Below are 16,517 nucleotides of genomic sequence, written 5' to 3'. Positions count from 1 at the left end.
CTTTTTTAAAAAAGGCATGTTCTAATACGGACTAAGGGGAAAATGAGTTACTTTTGTTTTGCTTTAAATTTTAAATGCAATGTAGTGTGCTTTGTTATCTGTGCTGCTAAAGGAGAGGATAATTGTGTAATCTAGAACCCAGCCACCTATCACTCTGGTAGGCTATAAAAGGGGTCTTTCTCTATTTCCTCCATTTTCCTGCCCTTGAAATTTTGGACCTCCTGTTTAATTTAACCTGACAGATAGCTATAATATTGATCTGAAGTTAAAAATAAAAAGTAAAGACAACATAACTCCTAATTTATATATATTTGTGTATGTAGAGATATAGATATTTCTAAGTTGGGAGAACATTAGAGTAGATCACAGGGGATTTTATTAATTTACCCCCACACACCAAATGCTCACTAATCTGCTCTTGCTATGATCAAAATAGTCATTACAAACACCATAATGAAAAAAATCCACATGAAGAATCGGTCTATGACTTTTGCAACCTTTTTCCATTCACTCCCCTTGGAATTGGTGGCCTTGTGGTCTTTGAGGCACTTGGCGATGTATTCGATATCCCTCGTCAGCGCTTTGTACCGCGCACAGTAAGTGTCAGCATCCTGCGGGTTCTCACTCTGGTACCGCAAGTCATTCTTTAAGAGTTTGTTCATTTCCTTCTTTCTGGGAAGGTGTTTGTTTCTGTTCGTTTTCCGATTAGGCTCTGGAAGTTTGCCATAAACCCTCGTGAGGTGGTCCCGCTCCCTGTCTTGGCAGGGGCTAAGGCAGCTCTCACCCACGTCGTAGACAAACAGGATCCTAGACATGTATTTCAGGATGACGACCCTGGCCCACTGTGGCACTGGCCGGGCCTCGGCCCCGCAGAAGTGGATATTCATCACCATAATGGTCAAGGCAGTGGAGGCTGTGATCAAGGCCATGGTGGCTATGTAGTATTTGCCTGGAAAATAACAACAACCAAGTTAGCTTGAAACTGTCCTTGTATCTGTCTCAAAAAGAAACAAACACCTCGGACTTCCTAGGTGGCGCAGTGGTTAAAAATCCGCCTGCCAATACAGAGGTCGCGGGTTCGATCCCAGCTCTGGGAAGATCCCACATGCCGCGGAGCAGCTAAGCCCGTGTGCCAAAAAAAAAAAAGAAACAAACACCTCTTCTAAGGAAGCTGTATACACTAATGGTTACTAGTATAGACTTTTGAATAAAACTGGGTTCAAATCCCAGCTCTGTCACTCACTAGACTTATGACCTAGAGCAAGTTATATAATTCTGGTAAGCCTCGGCTTCCTTCTCTATAAAATGGCTGTAATATTCGTATCTAACTCATAAGACTCTGGTGAGGCTTAATTGAGAAAATACAGGAAAAGTTTTCAGCGCTGTCCCTTGCCCTGAGTTAAAAGATTTATATATTTTTGCTGAGGTCATGGTATGAAAAACTTCCACTTTCAACAAACAAATAAATAAGCAATGTATGATCTTGGTCAGTTCTCAGAATTGTCTTTGGACCTTGTTCATATGAAAGCTCATTACCATTGGTGAAGAAAGGAAACACTGTGTCACTATCAGTCTTTAGCATGTGATTTTGTAAAGCAAATATTCATGAAAAAGGAAAATTAAGGAAGGGAACAATAAAGATAAGGGTACAAATTTCTAAAATGTAGAACAAATAACCTAGAAGATGAACAAAACCAAAAGCAAGCTTTTTGAGAAGTGTAATAAAATTGATAAACCTCTGATAAGGCCATTCATAGAATAGAGGTGGGAGAAAGAGAGAAAAAGGATGCAAAAGAAAAACTAAGAGATTGGAAACTTAGAAAACAATAAAGTAATATTACAAATAGCAGTATGATAATACCTTTGAAAACCTAGATGAAATTTCTACAAATATATAAAATGTCAAATTTAGTGTAAGAAGAAAGAACACTTGAATAGAAATAGGAATTATTCAAATACCTCTACCCACCCTCCTTCCAAAAAGCTCTAGAGCCAAAAGGTTTCACAGGTGAGTTTCACCGCATTTTTAAGGAACTGGTAACTCATATCTCATGCAAGTTGTTCCAAAAATAGAAAAGAGGGAAAACTGCCTAGCAAAGTTCATTTAATGAAGTAAATTCAGCCTTGATTCCAAAAGTAGCAAGAAAGGAAATATTAAGGCCATTTCATTTATAGACACATTTGAGAAAGTCCTATAAAAATTATGGGCTAACTAAATCCTACAGGGTCTTTAATTGATAATTCATCATGGTAAAGAGACGTTTAGTTCAACATCAGAAAACTGTAATGCGATTCACTAACAAGGGGGGAAAAGAAAAAAACTCACCATTACCTTCACAGATGAAGCCTGCATTTGATAAAATGACTCAGGTTTATTACTGGTTAAAAGCTTTGAGTAAACTAAAAATAAATGGAATCTTTCTTAACATTGTAAAGGCTATGGGCCAAAAGCCTGGACCAAATGTTACACTTGATGCAGGAAACTTAAACACACTTCTGTAAGATTGGAACTTTATTTCATAGGCGCTATGAATAACAAATTGTGACTATTAACAAATGTTCTCAAGATCTGTGTGTACCCTTCTGAAAAAGATACACTTCATATTAGCACAGAAAAGAAAAAGCAATGCTTGTAAAATTCTTGAGACATGTTCTGAGACATCTTTCTTCAGAAACTGACCCAGCTTTCTGTTGAATATCACTGCTAAAGAAGGGAGAGGGATCTGCCGATTGATCCTGCCTCAAACAGGGTTATGATCAGATATCGTCACTGTCGATCATTTCTGCCTCCGGAGAGGTGATAAAAGTATCGATACCCCTCTTCTTCTTTAGTAGTGGTGGCGAGAAAGGAGAGACCCTTCTGTATCTATTTCTCAAAAAGGTGTGTATGAGCGTGTGTGAGAGAGAGAGAGAGAGAGAGTGTGAGAGAGAGTGTGTGTGTGTGTGTGTGTTTCGTCCTTGGAGAGACATAACAAGGAAGAGATCTCCAAACAGACAAAGCAGGGCAGCCACATCTGAATATTAGGTAGTACTGGCTTCAGTAGAGGGTAAAAGGGCAGTTGTGACATCCCTTTTGCGTGGGTCTCTAAGTCTCTTGGTGTTCTGAAGTTTCTCCTCATTGACTACTTTAAAGAACTAAAAATCAGGTCTAGCTTCTGATTCTCATAAGCATCTATTACACCAGCAAGTCACTGAGATGGAGGTATTGGTCTGGCTGTTATCCTCGACGGCAGGAAGTGGTTATTAAAGGTGCTAGGAAGGACCTCAGAACAAGCAAGGCAAAGAAAAGGGGAGGCAGCGATGGCAGCCGCAGTCTGCGCTCCTGCCCGTAAAGGGACAATTCCTTACTGCAGATTTTTGAAAATGTGGTCTACTTGAGAATCACGTCAGACTCCCAAATCTTGCAAAAGATTGCTTAAAAACAAAACAAACAAAACAAACAAACAAACAAAAACCTCCTTGGGTGTAGGAACTGCATTTTTAGCAAGCTCTCCCTCCCACACCTACTATGCCCAGTGAAGGTTGAGAATTATTCTATCAAGGGTAGATGGTAGACTTAAAAATCTAGCTCATCATTTCTATCACGTTTACCACTCTTCCAGAGAAGAAATCCCTTGTGATGTGATAAGATAATAACAGTCACTGTTCGCTCGGTACTCCCCATATGCCAGGCTCCGTTATGTGCTAAGTAATGGCACAGGGAGGTAGCAATTACACAGACTTTCCAGATAATGAAGTAGAGACTCAAAGATTAAGTAAGTTGCTTAAGGCTGATCAAGGAGAGAGTGGTGAAGTCAGAGTTCAAACGCAGATTTCTTTGACTTCAAAATCAGGGCCTTCATCTATAAGCCAGCGGTTTTTAGACTTGAACACAAAGTTCATCAAAATCACCCAGAAAGCTTTTTAAAACAGTTTGCCAAGCTTTACCCCCAGAGTTTCTAATTAAGTAGGTCTAGCATGGGCCCTGAGAATTTGCATTTCTACAGTGATGCTAATGCTGTGAGTCCAGAGACCATACTTTGAGAACCACTGCTCTAAACCATGTTGCTCTCATTGCTCTTCTGTGTAAACCTGGAGACCGCAAGGCCAGCTTTGTTTCCAACAGCCACATCTCTTTTCAAAGATGCCAACTGAAGACACTCAATGAAGTATGTGACAGCCTGTGTTGACTTTGAAGTTGACCTCACTGTTAGGAGTTTAAAGGTACAGATATAACCCCAGTTACCACAAAGCTGATTCAAAGTGTAAGATGCTTGAACTCACCTATCAGAGGGACATTTTCTGAGGCTGGCATGATCTCTGCCACCATGAGCTGAAATACAGTCATGGCCAACAATATGGTCACTCCCAGGGAGACCTTTTCCCCAGAAGCTGCTGGGAGATAAAAACTCAAGGGAGCCAGAAAAGATATGAGGACGCATGGGATGAGGAGGTTGACGATATAGAAAGAGGACCGCCTCTTCAGAAGGAGAGTGAATGTCACATCCGGGTAAGGCTCAGAGCAGCAGCCATAGGAGATCACATTCTTTACAGCAGGCATGCCGTGCACCTCCCACTCCACATCTTCAATGAAGTCGGAGAGGTCTCCGCTATCCAGGGCATTGAATATGTCCACTTGATTGCCATTGTAGGTCCAGGAACCGAAAGTCAGGTTGCACTGCTGATTATCAAAGGGGAAGTAGGTGACATCCACCACACAGGAGCTTTTGGTGATGGCTGGTGCATCCCAGGTGATCAGCCCATCGTACCGCAGGACCACGTTGGTGTTCACAGGCTCGGAAGATTCATCATCAGCCCTGGAGTTCAGAGGAGGAAGATGAGAGCTGCTTGCCAGGACAACTCACCAAATTCCTTATCCCCAGTAGCTCACCGCCCTGTGCCCACTACTTCAGTGTCTTTGGCAATGGGTCACCATTCCTGTCACCCTGGCTTGAAAGTCTGGGATCAGCTCTAATTTGCCCTTCTTCTCCTGTAACTAGTTAGGGCCGAGTTCTCTTGGATTCTTCCTTTAAAGCATCTTTGCTCTATGTCCCTTCCTCTCCATTCCCAATGCCACTCTCTTGGTCCAGGTATAATAATTCAAACATCCAGACAAAAAGTAAACCAGGCTAAAATCTGACAGGGGGCTCTGCTTACCTGATTTTGTTAAGTGTGGGCACAAGAATATTAAAGTAACCTTTTGTTCCTGTTGAAAGAGTTGTACATGTTTACTGTAGAACATTTGAAAAGCACAGAGAAAAAATTATTCCCCCGTAATCTAAAAGATAATTTATTCTAGATATATCTTCTTTTTGCTTTATCAACATTTATGCCTGACATTTTGGGGGTACAGAATTTCTATTTTGCTTTGGGAAATGACTCTTTCTCCACCACTATTGGAAGGCAGATGAAACAATGATCAAGATGCCCCAGCCTCCCCTGGTCAGGGGTTGGCTGTGTGAACTGAGCTAGGTCCAACTGATTCCCTCTTCCTGGAGTTTAGATCTTAAGCAGAGTGACCCAAAGACCAAAAAGAGTTACCCTGATGATGGTTCCCTATAAAAATAATTAAATTAATTTTTTTTTAAAAAAAAGCTCAATAGTCCCTGCTGTCTTGAACTGTAGAGAAGTCCTGCTCTGTCCTTTCCAAGGCCTGGTCATTGATTTTTTTTTCCTTTAATTCATTGAGCTGTACCATATCCTTCCAACAAATTCCTTTTGTCATGAGGTAGACAAGGTCAGTTTCTAATTCTTAAAGCCTTAACAGATATGTTTCTGTTAATATTTTAATGCATATTTTTTCAAGTGTTCCTTACAATTTTTCCTCTACAAAATATATTATGGCTCAATGTAATGTGGTTTGCTGAATTATATTCTGAAACAGAAAAATTACATTAGTGGAAAAACTGGTAAAGTCCAAATAAAGTCTGTAGTTTAGCTAACAGTGCTGTATTAGTTTTGACAAATGTACTATGGTTACATAAGATGTAACATTAAGGGAAACTGCATGAAGAGTAAATAGGAACTCTGTACCATCTTGCAACTTTTCTGTAAAATTATCTCAAGATAAAAATGTTAATTTACAAAAAAAAAGGTTGATAAAATTTAAAAATATATATGATCATTTGTTCATATTCTTTGCAACTTTATTATTTTTTTTATAATTTTTTTAAATTTTATTTATTTATTTATTATTTTTTGGGGGGGTACACCAAGTTCAATCATCTGTTTTTATACACATATCCCCGTATTCCCTCCCTTCCTTGACTCCCCCCACCACCCTCCCTCGAGTCCCCCCCACCCTCCCCATCCCAGTCCTCTAAGGCATCTTCCATCCTCGAGTTGAACTCCCTTTGTTATACAACAACTTCCCACTGGCTATCTACTTTACAGTTGGTAGTATATATACGTCTGTGCTACTCTCTCGCTTCGTCTCAGCTTCCCCTTCACCCCCCACCCCCTCCCAAACCTCGAGTTCTCCAGTCCATTCTCTGCACCTGCGTCCTTGTTCTTGTCACTGAGTTCATCAGTACCATTTTTAGATTCCGTATATGTGAGTTAGCATACAATATTTGTCTTTCTCTTTCTGACTTCACTCTGTAGGACAGACTCTAGGTCTATCCACCTCATTACACATAGCTCCATCTCATCCCTTTTTATAGCTGAGTAATATTCCATTGTATATATATGCCACATCTTCTTTATCCATTCATTTGTTGATGGACATTTAGGTTGCTTCCATGTCCTGGTTATTGTAAATAGTGCTGCAATAAACATTATGGTACATGTTTCTTTTGGGATTATGGTTTTCTTTGGGTATACGCCCAGGAGTGGGATGACTGGATCACATGGTAGTTCTATTAGTAGTTTTTTAAGGAACCTCCAAACTGTTTTCCATAGTGGCTGTACCAACTTACATTCCCACCAACAGTGCAGGAGAGTTCCCTTTTCTCCACACCCTCTCCAATATTTGTTGTTTCCAGACTTTGTGATGATGGCCATTCTCATTGGTGTGAGGTGATACCTCATTGTGGCTTTGACTTGCATTTCTCTGATGATGAGTGATGTTGAGCTGCAACTTTATTTTTGTGGGTAAATATTATTCAATTACATTCTATTATAGAGATGTGCTATAGTTATTTAACCAATTCACTGATGTTCAACATTATGGTTGTTTCCAGTTTTCACATTTACAAGCCAGGCCACAGTGAACATCCCTATAGTCAAATTGTGGCACTTATCCACTGACTCTTTCCTTAGGTTAAATTACTAGAAGAGGGTGTGTTAAAACAAATACCTGGCATGTTTTTGAAGTTTTCTTCCCATTTATTAAAATTTAAGTACCATAATGTTTACTGTAATGGTCTGATTGGGTCTACCCTAATCAGAGCATTATAGTTGAATTGTGGTACTCGATTTTTAATGGGGGTCTAGAGAGTAGATCTTTAACGTGGGTCTTGTGAAGATAACGAAATGAATTTTTTGAAAATGGCTGAACCTACCCTTTGTAACAATGAGAAATAGCGATAGTTAGCTATACAAGAAGTGAGAACTGAGGCATCACTCACCCATCCCACCTTCCTTGGTGTAAGAGATCTGAGGGTCAGAGAGAATCTGCCTGGAGCTAGAACAATTGTATTAGTCATGGCCCCTGCAGAAAGTGGATGGCCCAGTCAAATTAGATAATTTGAGGAGCCTTTAATGCAAGGACTCTTTACAAAGGTATGGATAGAGGATAGGGCAACCACTCCAGGCCTAGTAATAGCAGAGCTATTACCATTCCTGGGCCCGAAGAGGTGAAGGGACAGTGCAATTACCAAGACCTGGAAGGAAAGGCTTGCATAAGAGGGTCACCATGATAGGAGTTACACCTTCCTGTCAAAGGACACAGCAAGCTCTATAGGAAGAGAGCAAGGGAATACATGCCCTAACCTCACTCCCTTTTCTCCCTCCAATTGCTCACTGGTGCCTCTCATTGGCCCAACCCAACCAGAAGCCAGAAGGCAAAGGAGCCCACTGTCTGAAAACATCACTCCAGCTACTCAGGAGGAGTTTAAAGACATTACTATTTAATTACTTCATGAACAACATCTTGTTTTCTCTCCCTGGTTTCTCTGATCACATCTTTTTACAGCTCAGCACTTGCAGTGGTTTCCTATGGGCCGCCAAATACTTCCAAACCTCCTTAGTTCAGTGTCCTAGAGGTTCCATGAGCTACTCCGTAGCCTGATGTCTCCCACTGGTCTCCTTCACCCACACTCCATAAATCAAGGCTGAAGCCCTAACAGATCCTGTGAATTTCTCTCCTTTACTCAAACTCTTTCTTCTGTCTATAATGTACCCCCCTTTCTGCATGTATAAATCTAATATATCCTTCAAGACTCAACTCAAGTGCCAAGCCCTCTGAGAAGCCTTGCCCACCTCTCTAGTCAGATGAAATCCCTTCACCTTTGAAGGGCTCTGACACTTTATTGCTATGTTACAAGGAACTTACATTTCACATACGTTTCTTTTTTTTTTTTTAAGAACTTTTATTGAGATACAGCTAACAGACAATAAACTGCATATATTTAGAGTGTACAATTTGGTAACCCAATCTCCCAATTCATCCCCCCCCCCAACCATCCCCATTTTCCCCACTTGGCGTCCATATGTTTGTTCTCTACATCTGGGTCTCTATTTCTGCCTTGCAAACTGGTTGATTTGTACCATTTTTCTATAGTCCGCATATATGTGTTAATATACGATATTTGTTTTTCTCTTTCTGACTCACTTCACTCTGTATGACAGTCTCTAGGTCCGTCCATGTCTCTACAAATGTCCCAGTTTCATTCCTTTTTACAGCTGAGTAATATTCCATTGTATATATGTACCATATCTTCTTTATCCATTCATCTCCTGATGGGCATTCAGGTTGCTTCCATGTCCTGGCTATTGTAAATAGTGCTGCAATGAACATTGGAGTGCATGTGTCTTTTTGAATTATCACATATGTTTCTTATTGGACTGTTCTTTGGGGTCAGAGACTGGATCTTAAAATCTTAACCCCTCAACACATGACTGAATGGCTCACACAGAAGAAGGATTTAACAAAGAAAAGTAGGTAGGTAGGTAAATGGGTTGGTTGAATGAATAAGGCTCATTCCCCTTTAGAAAGTAGCAGTGACATCACAGAAATATCACAGAGAGATCTGGGTTAAAAACTTGGTCAGGTTTTATAACCTTGAGCAAGTTACATTTCTTTCATTCACCTGTAAAAGTAGAGGTTATAACACCTTAAGATTTCTTTTAAAATTTTATGTTAAGTAAATAACTAATCTACTAATTTCTCATTGCTGCTGTAAAAAATTACCACAAACCAAGTGTCTTAAAATAACCCAAATTTAGCATCTCTACAGTTTTAGAGATCAAAAATCCTAAAATCAAGGTTTAGGCAAGTTGCATTCTTTCTAGAGGCTCTAAAGGAGCCTCTAAAGTCCATTTCCTTGCCTTTTCCAGCTTCTAGAGGTTGCCTGCTTCCTTCATGGCATTTAATTCTCCTACCTCTCTCTCCTACAAGGATGCTGGTGTTTACATTGGCCCCAGTAGGATAATCTCCTCTCAAATCCTTAGTTTAATCACACTTGCAAAGTCCCTTTTGTCACATAAGGTGACATATTCATGGGCTTCAGGGGTTAGGACGGAGACACTCTGGGGACAATTATTTTGCCTACCACACAATGTAGAGCCCCAATTCACTGCCTGACATATAGTAAGTGTCCAATACATATGAGTTTCTTCTCTTTCCCTTTCCTCTTTTTCTAACTGGGTTCCATGTTCCCAACTAGAAGATGAAAAAAATTAGAGAGACAAAATTTCAAAATGGAGGTCAAGAGAGCAGTGTTCAATAATATGACCCTAAGAGATAATTCAAGTCATTTTCCTCTTATCGTCCCTTGCCTCCAACACTTAGTGCCCTTCGGGCAGTCCCTCCTCCTCTTCTGTAGCTGATCAAAGACTGAGCTAAGTTCAGTTTTGCACTTGACCGGAAAGGCCTTTGCCAGCAGGGGCTGTAAGAAGCCACGTCCGTGGAACTGGAGAAGTGAGGGCTGGTGAAGGAGAGAACAGTGGGAACCAGCCAGGTTTTCGGGTACCAGACAGTGCCTGGAACCTCGGCAGAGGCTTGTCTGTTTGCTCAGCCCCACAAGAAACCCTTTTCCCATCTCCAATGTCTCCATCTTTCATGGGTGCCCCCACCTTCCTTTCTGTGTCAAAAAGAAGTCCCTCTCTTTCTTTTCAAGGCTAAGTTCTCTTCTTGTACTGTGACTCCTTTCCTCCCAAGTCTCTTTCAGGATTTCGCCTCTCTTGGTCCCTCTTATTCTTTCTGGCTTCTCGAATCCCTTCCCAAGTCTGTTCCCAACTCTCCCTACCAACTTCCCTTCCTCCCAGCCCCCTCCCACCTCTCTCCTCTCTTTCTCAAGAGAAATTGGTGCATGCTGCTCTCACGTCCCCATCTTGCTTTTATTCTTGCAATTTGGCTTCTTCCCGACTTTCAAAGTGTGTTCTTTCGAAGGTCACTCATGACTTGCAGATGGGCAAATCTAAACACTCTTCTAAGTCCCCATCCTCTCAACCCTTCCCAAGCACGTCACACTACGAGTTGTTCCTATACATCATTTCTTCCCCTTGGTTTCTATGAGGCAAATTTCTCAGTTCTCCTTCTACCTTTATAACCATTTATTCTAAATGTTCTCCATAAATTTCTTCAACGAAGAAATTCTCCAACTTTATCCTCAGCCATTTTCTTTCCTTCCTTAAGCAGTACTATAAGATCTTAAAGGGTTTTTGATGCTCTATCCCTGACCTTCTTTTCAGGCTTAAAACTTGCTTTTGCAGTCTCTTTGGTCATCTCTTCTCTTTCTTTGGTCGTCTCCTCTGTTCCTTTGGTCTCCCAAACGGAACAGTTCTCACACCAAGCTCATCATCCTTTTCCTCCAAACCTGTTCCTCTTCTCCCTCCTTTATTTCCAATCTCATCTTTTCTTTTTCTTTTTAAAGAGCGTTATTGATGTATGATTGGCATACGATAAATTGCATACATTTGGAGTGTATGCAATTTCATAAAATTTGACATATGTATATCCAATCTCATCTTAAAGTTTTTCCATCCTTTCAATCATCTAAGCTACTTATGCAGAAACTTAAAGCTAAATCACAGACAAATCTTTTTGAATACAACAGGGTACCCAATTTCTCACTGGGTCTAAAATCCAAGTATTAAACCTGTTCATTAAAATCCAACCATTAGGGACTTCCCTGGTGGCACAGTAGTTAAGAATCCACCTGCCAATGCACGAGACATAGGTTCGAGCCCTGGTTCAAGAAGATCCCACATGCCACGGAGCAACTAAGCCCGTGCACCACAACTACTCAGCCTGTGCTCTAGAGCCTGCGATCCACAACTACTGAAGCCCACACACCTAGAGTCTGTACTCTGCAACAAGAGAAGCCACTGCCATGAGAAGCCCGTGCACCACAACAAAGAGTAGCCCCCACTTGCCACAACTAGAGAAAGCCCGCGTGCAGCAACGAAGACCCAATGCAGCCAAAAATAAATAAATAAACAAATTAAAAAAACAGAAAAAAAATCCAACCATTAAAACTCTCTCATAATAAACACACATCTGAAACTTCTCTAATCCACTCTTTACCTAATTTAAAAATGTCAGGAATCCTTGCAGACTTTTATGCCAACCATTACATTGGCCACATACCTATACTAAACAACCCCACCAGAACTGTGAGCCCCAACTTATTTATTCCTTTACTGAATTGCTAACAGCCAATATCCACTTGAGTCATTATATCATTAAAGAGCTCCCTACCCCTTAGGAAAATTCATTATTCAAATTATTAGCCTTTTTTTTTATTAATTGCATTAAAATGCAATTTAAAAACCCTTTAACTTCTACTCATTGTGTTGGGTTTTGTCCCCTGGAGGAATTTTCTGTTTTTTCTCTACCTTATTTTCTATATGATGGTCTAGGATAGCCATCAAGTCTTCCTAAGGATCTCTCTCTTCCAAACTAAGCATCAATAAATTCGACTGCTCCTCACATGAAATAGCTTCCAGGCCCATCACCATCCTGATCACTCCCCAGCAAGTCTCACCCATGGATTCAGACACCAATGGTGAAGCTAGATGTTAAGCACCTTCCTGCCCAAACTATCTTTATCACACAGGACTGGATCACCTGCCTTAAATCCCTCTTTATTCTCCCTACCATCACTCAGGAAGCCCATTTTGTGGTCTACAAGGCCCAGTTTCTGAGGAGTACTTATATCAGGCATCAGAAGATTCTGCAGGTCCAGGGATTCAGCTAGAAGAACCAGGGTCAGGGAAACAGTTATCATTAGGGTCCCTCCTTTGCCTGATCCTCTAACTCTCTTCTATTCTCATTTCAGTTGCATAAAGGAATGCAAATAACATACAACTATAAGTGCATTTAGGGTTTCCTCTGAATAGTAAAACTCTGATGTTACTCAGAATGAGAACACTCAGGAGAATAGAGGATCCAAAACAGAACTGCCCAGGATCGGAGGGCAAAGAAGACTAAGAGTCAATCCAAAGGAAAAGAAAAGAGTTGATGAATCAGTGTGGCGAAAAGGGTCTGTGTGTGAAAGAAATGGGGACCAGAACTCACACATCTCAAGGCCAGTGATCTGGGGGAGGGGAAGGACAGAGAATGGGGACAAAATTTACCAAAACCACAGCAAGTTTGTGTGAGCTCATGAGTGCATAACTGGCTTCTCTGATAAAGGGGGACTGGGGTAGGCTTAACTTAGGTTACCATGCTGGCTTGCAAAGAACTGTTTCGATAAGAGCTGGTCTCTGCTTCAGTCAATCAAAGCAGGAGGAAAAGGAGAACCAGCATTTTTTTCCCAGGGAGAATTTTGCACTTACAGATGCTATAAATGATCTGTGTAAGGTGTATCCTCTGATTACTCTCCTGCACCCTGTGGGTGGGAGGAGGTGAGGGACATCCGGGCTAGTTCTCTTGCCGGCTATGTAGATGTATGTGTGTGTATATTGGGGGAGTGGGTTGTAAAGCAGAGTAGTAAAGCACTAACACTTGGATGTGATCTTGCTTGGGAAGGGATATGGAAGATTCTTCTGGCCACTCAGGCCAGCAGGATCAGGGCTATGATTTAAGAGGTCATGACCCTCGGGCAAGCTCTCTGAGTAAGGACTGAGACTAAAACCCAGGCTGCAACCTACCAGTGTTCCTTCCTGAAGGGAAACTCGCACCCAATAGAAGGCTGAGCTCCCAGGAGAGTCCCCCTGAGCTGCTCCTCACTCATCTCGCTCTGCTCAAAGAGGAACCTTTCCCAACCCTGAGAAACTTGAGTTCCAGAAGAAAAAGAGAGAGGAGCCCCTTTGATAACAGGTGGGGCAACTGAGCCTGAATTTGGACAGAGGGATCTGGTCCCTTCTCAAGTGTGGTCTGTGGACCAGCAGCACTATCATCTGGAACTTACAGAGATGCAGAGGGTCAAACTCTACCCTAGACCTGCTGAATCAGAATCTGTATCTCAGCAAGCACCTCAGCTAATCCAGGCACACTTTACAAGTGGAGAAACTTAAACCTTACCTACCTACTCACCAAGGCTCTTGCTCTCAGACCAGGAAAAGGCCCACTGGTGATTTCATCTAGTTCGTCTTCCACTCCATACAAAGTCCAGAATCCACAGGCCAGCTTCTAGCTGGCCCATTCTGATTTAATCTTAATAGTATCGTATACAAGGGAGCACCCCTGTTCTGGGTTGAATTGCATCTGTGAAAATTTCATATGTTGAAATCCTAGCCCCCGGCACTTCAGAATGTGACCTTATTTGCAACAAGGTCGTTGCAGATGTAATTAGTTAAGAAGAGGTCATACTGGTGTAGGGTAGGCACCTAATTCTACACGACTGGTGTCCTTATACAAGGGAAAATATGGACACGGACAACACACAGGGAGAATGCCATGTGAAGAAGAAGGCAGAGATTGGGGTGATGCTGCTACAAGTCAAGGAACCAAAGGTTGCCAGCAACCACCTGAGAAGCTAGGGGAAAGACATGAAACAGAGTCTTCCTCACAACCTTCAGAAAGAACCAACTTTGACAATACCTTTATCTTGCACTTCTAGCCTCCAGAACTGTGAGACAGTATGTCTGTCGTTTAAGCCCCCCAGTTTGTGGTACGTTGTTGCAGTAGCCCTGGAAAACTGACATGACTTCTAATACAGTTTCTCGCCTGACAAGGGGAATGTAACACTAAGACTTTATGACATATTGTTTTATTATCTGAGGTTTCATGACCATGACAGGGCCTAGAAACATGAATTGACTTAACTTCATGCATATTTTAAACATTCCTTTTCCATTATGTTTATATTCTGTTAAATCAACAAGCTCATTCCTAAGACACTACTGACTTGCACTTACTTGTTATACAGGACGATGTCTGGCCTCCACACCAGGTCGCTGGGGATCCTGATGGAGTCCAGTCCATCATACTGGTCTCGATCCCAAGTGAGATGTGCATCGTGCCAGATCTGGCGGATCCATAAATAGGCAGTCAGAATTTGGTTTCTTTCATCCTGCACAATTAACCCAGATATAACTTTATCCAGTAGACACCCTAACTGAAGGCGCTTGTCTCTAGAACACTCATCTTCAAAACAGGAATTCCCAGAGCACTAATCTATTTCCAATAAATAAGTGAGATTTTTTTGCAGTCTATCACCTTGATTGACTGCCAAGGGTATATTTTTTTCTGTTTGATTCAGCGTTCAGAATATAAAATGGACAAATGTTTAAACCATCAGAACTTTGCATGGATCAACGACCCAAATTTCTCTGAAAATTGATCAACCAATGATTCTCTTGAATGAAAAAGCCTGCAAACACCAACAATGTGCCAAAGAAAAGTCTTTCCAGTTTCATAACTTTGTGTAATTAAACACATATAAGCATTAAATAAGGTATGCCATCTTAAAACACCACCTTTTTAAACTGTGGGATAAAATTCACCTTCCATGAAACTCACCACTTTAACCATTTTAAAGTATGCAATTCAGCAGTTGCCAGTTTATTCACAATGTTGTGTAACCATCACCACTCTCCACTTCCAGAACACTGAGTCACCCCAAAAGAGAAATGCGATGACTGTCAAGCAGTCAATCACTATTCCCCCATGAGTCCCACAGCCCCCTGCAACCACTGCTCTGCTTTCAGTTTCTGTGGTTTTGCTGATTTTGCACCTTTCACAGAGATGGAACATGGAACATGTAACCAAATTTCTTTAGATGAGCTGAGACTGTTAATGGCCAGGATTAGGTACTTTAGTAAAATTAATTTTGTAGAAAGTGCTCCTTCCCTGGAATTCCCTTCTCCCACCAGCCCCCACAAAGAGTTTTCTGTTCTGGTTTCTTCTCAAATTCCCAGTTAAGACATTCCCTTTGGAAAGCACTGTTAGTTTCATTCTAAACATTCCAAAATTGCCACTATGTTACTCACCATATCCTTAATCTGAGAAAGTGTAATCTGGAGTGTGACGTTCAGGACTTTATCTGTATCCTCTACTGGACGAAGAGCGCTGGAATAATCTTCAAAAAGGTCACTAAACAACTTCTGAGCATATTTTCCATCTGCTGTTTCTACAGCTGCTCAAAAAGAGGGACCTGGATCAAACTTCAGTGTCATGTGTATTTCAAGGCAAAGAAAAACAGACCAAGGACGAGCATTGGGGATGACCTCGAATCAGCTAGGGACAAGCTCCGGGTCGATGGGAGTTATTTTTCTGGCATGCCCCACAGGATTAGCATGAGTCAGTAAGAAGCTGGATTACTTCCTTGCAGCTGGAGCATTTGTTCTTTTTCCTGGCCCACCCCACACCCCACCAAAGAAATGGCCCCAGATGAGCCAAGAGGGTTACACACCCATCAGCCTCTTACCTCTCAGTCTAGAGGCAGCAAAGTAAATCCAGCAAAAGGAGATGTAGGAATAGGGCCAGTACATCTTTTCCCTAAGCCTCTATAAATTCCCAGCCAGGCAACACGAGCTTCCACTTCTCTCCGTGACCGGGGAGGGTCTGGAACTCTGCTGTGGACTCTATGGAGCAGACAAAGAGCTCAGGCTCACACTGCACGGAGGGCCCGAGGTCCTGAGATCCCTCCCCATCGGTAATCCGAGACTGTCAGCTCCAGCAGCTGAGATGCCAGGAGCCCCAGGTGGGTTAGGTCAGGCAGCGCTGCTCTAGGGGAGCTGCCCCGGTTGAGAATCCCTAGCTACCTTCAGCAGGAATATCCAGACCAAATTTTCAGGGGAAGAGATGTAGGAGCCCAACACCCCTGAGATTTCACCTAAGCAGACCGGGCGCTTTCTACGCCTGCAGTGACAAGAACTCACCCTGAGTCTGGGAACTAAGGAAAGCTGAACTGACCCAGCCATAGGGCAACTGTCCAGAAAGGCCCTGTGAACTCTGAGTGGCTTTTGAAGAGGGGAAGAGACGCAGT

At 41.9% G+C, this 16,517-nt stretch overlaps 1 protein-coding gene across 1 annotated transcript; it reads right to left on the bottom strand.

Annotated features, from left to right (window-relative positions):
- Nucleotides 1-360: 360 nt before the first annotated feature.
- On the bottom strand, nucleotides 361-16,097 carry CHRNA9 (cholinergic receptor nicotinic alpha 9 subunit). The gene is made up of 5 exons (XM_057728928.1): nucleotides 15,957-16,097; nucleotides 15,520-15,665; nucleotides 14,446-14,600; nucleotides 4,264-4,796; nucleotides 361-949 (listed from the first exon to the last, which is right to left on the bottom strand). Exons 1-5 carry the CDS (start codon nucleotides 16,018-16,020, stop codon nucleotides 408-410), a joined length of 1,440 nt encoding a protein of 479 aa, XP_057584911.1. The 5' UTR covers nucleotides 16,021-16,097; the 3' UTR covers nucleotides 361-407.
- Nucleotides 16,098-16,517: the final 420 nt, after the last annotated feature.

Source organism: Hippopotamus amphibius, chromosome 3, assembly GCF_030028045.1.
Source record: "Hippopotamus amphibius kiboko isolate mHipAmp2 chromosome 3, mHipAmp2.hap2, whole genome shotgun sequence".
NCBI classification, from domain to species: domain Eukaryota; kingdom Metazoa; phylum Chordata; class Mammalia; order Artiodactyla; family Hippopotamidae; genus Hippopotamus; species Hippopotamus amphibius.
This window is presented reverse-complemented; position numbering and strand designations above follow the sequence as displayed.

What these genes read in the sequence shown, in the direction of transcription:
- CHRNA9 (XM_057728928.1), bottom strand. Translation starts at nt 16,020, where the DNA reads ATGTACTGGCCCTATTCCTACATCTCCTTTTGCTGGATTTACTTTGCT. An exon ending in TGCTGCCTCTAGACTGAGAG is followed by an intron (nt 15,666 to 15,956) that starts GTAAGAGGCTGA and finishes CTTTTTGAGCAG; the next exon opens with CTGTAGAAACAGCAGATGGA. An exon ending in AGAAAATGTCCCTCTGATAG is followed by an intron (nt 950 to 4,263) that starts GTGAGTTCAAGC and finishes GTTATTTTCCAG; the next exon opens with GCAAATACTACATAGCCACC.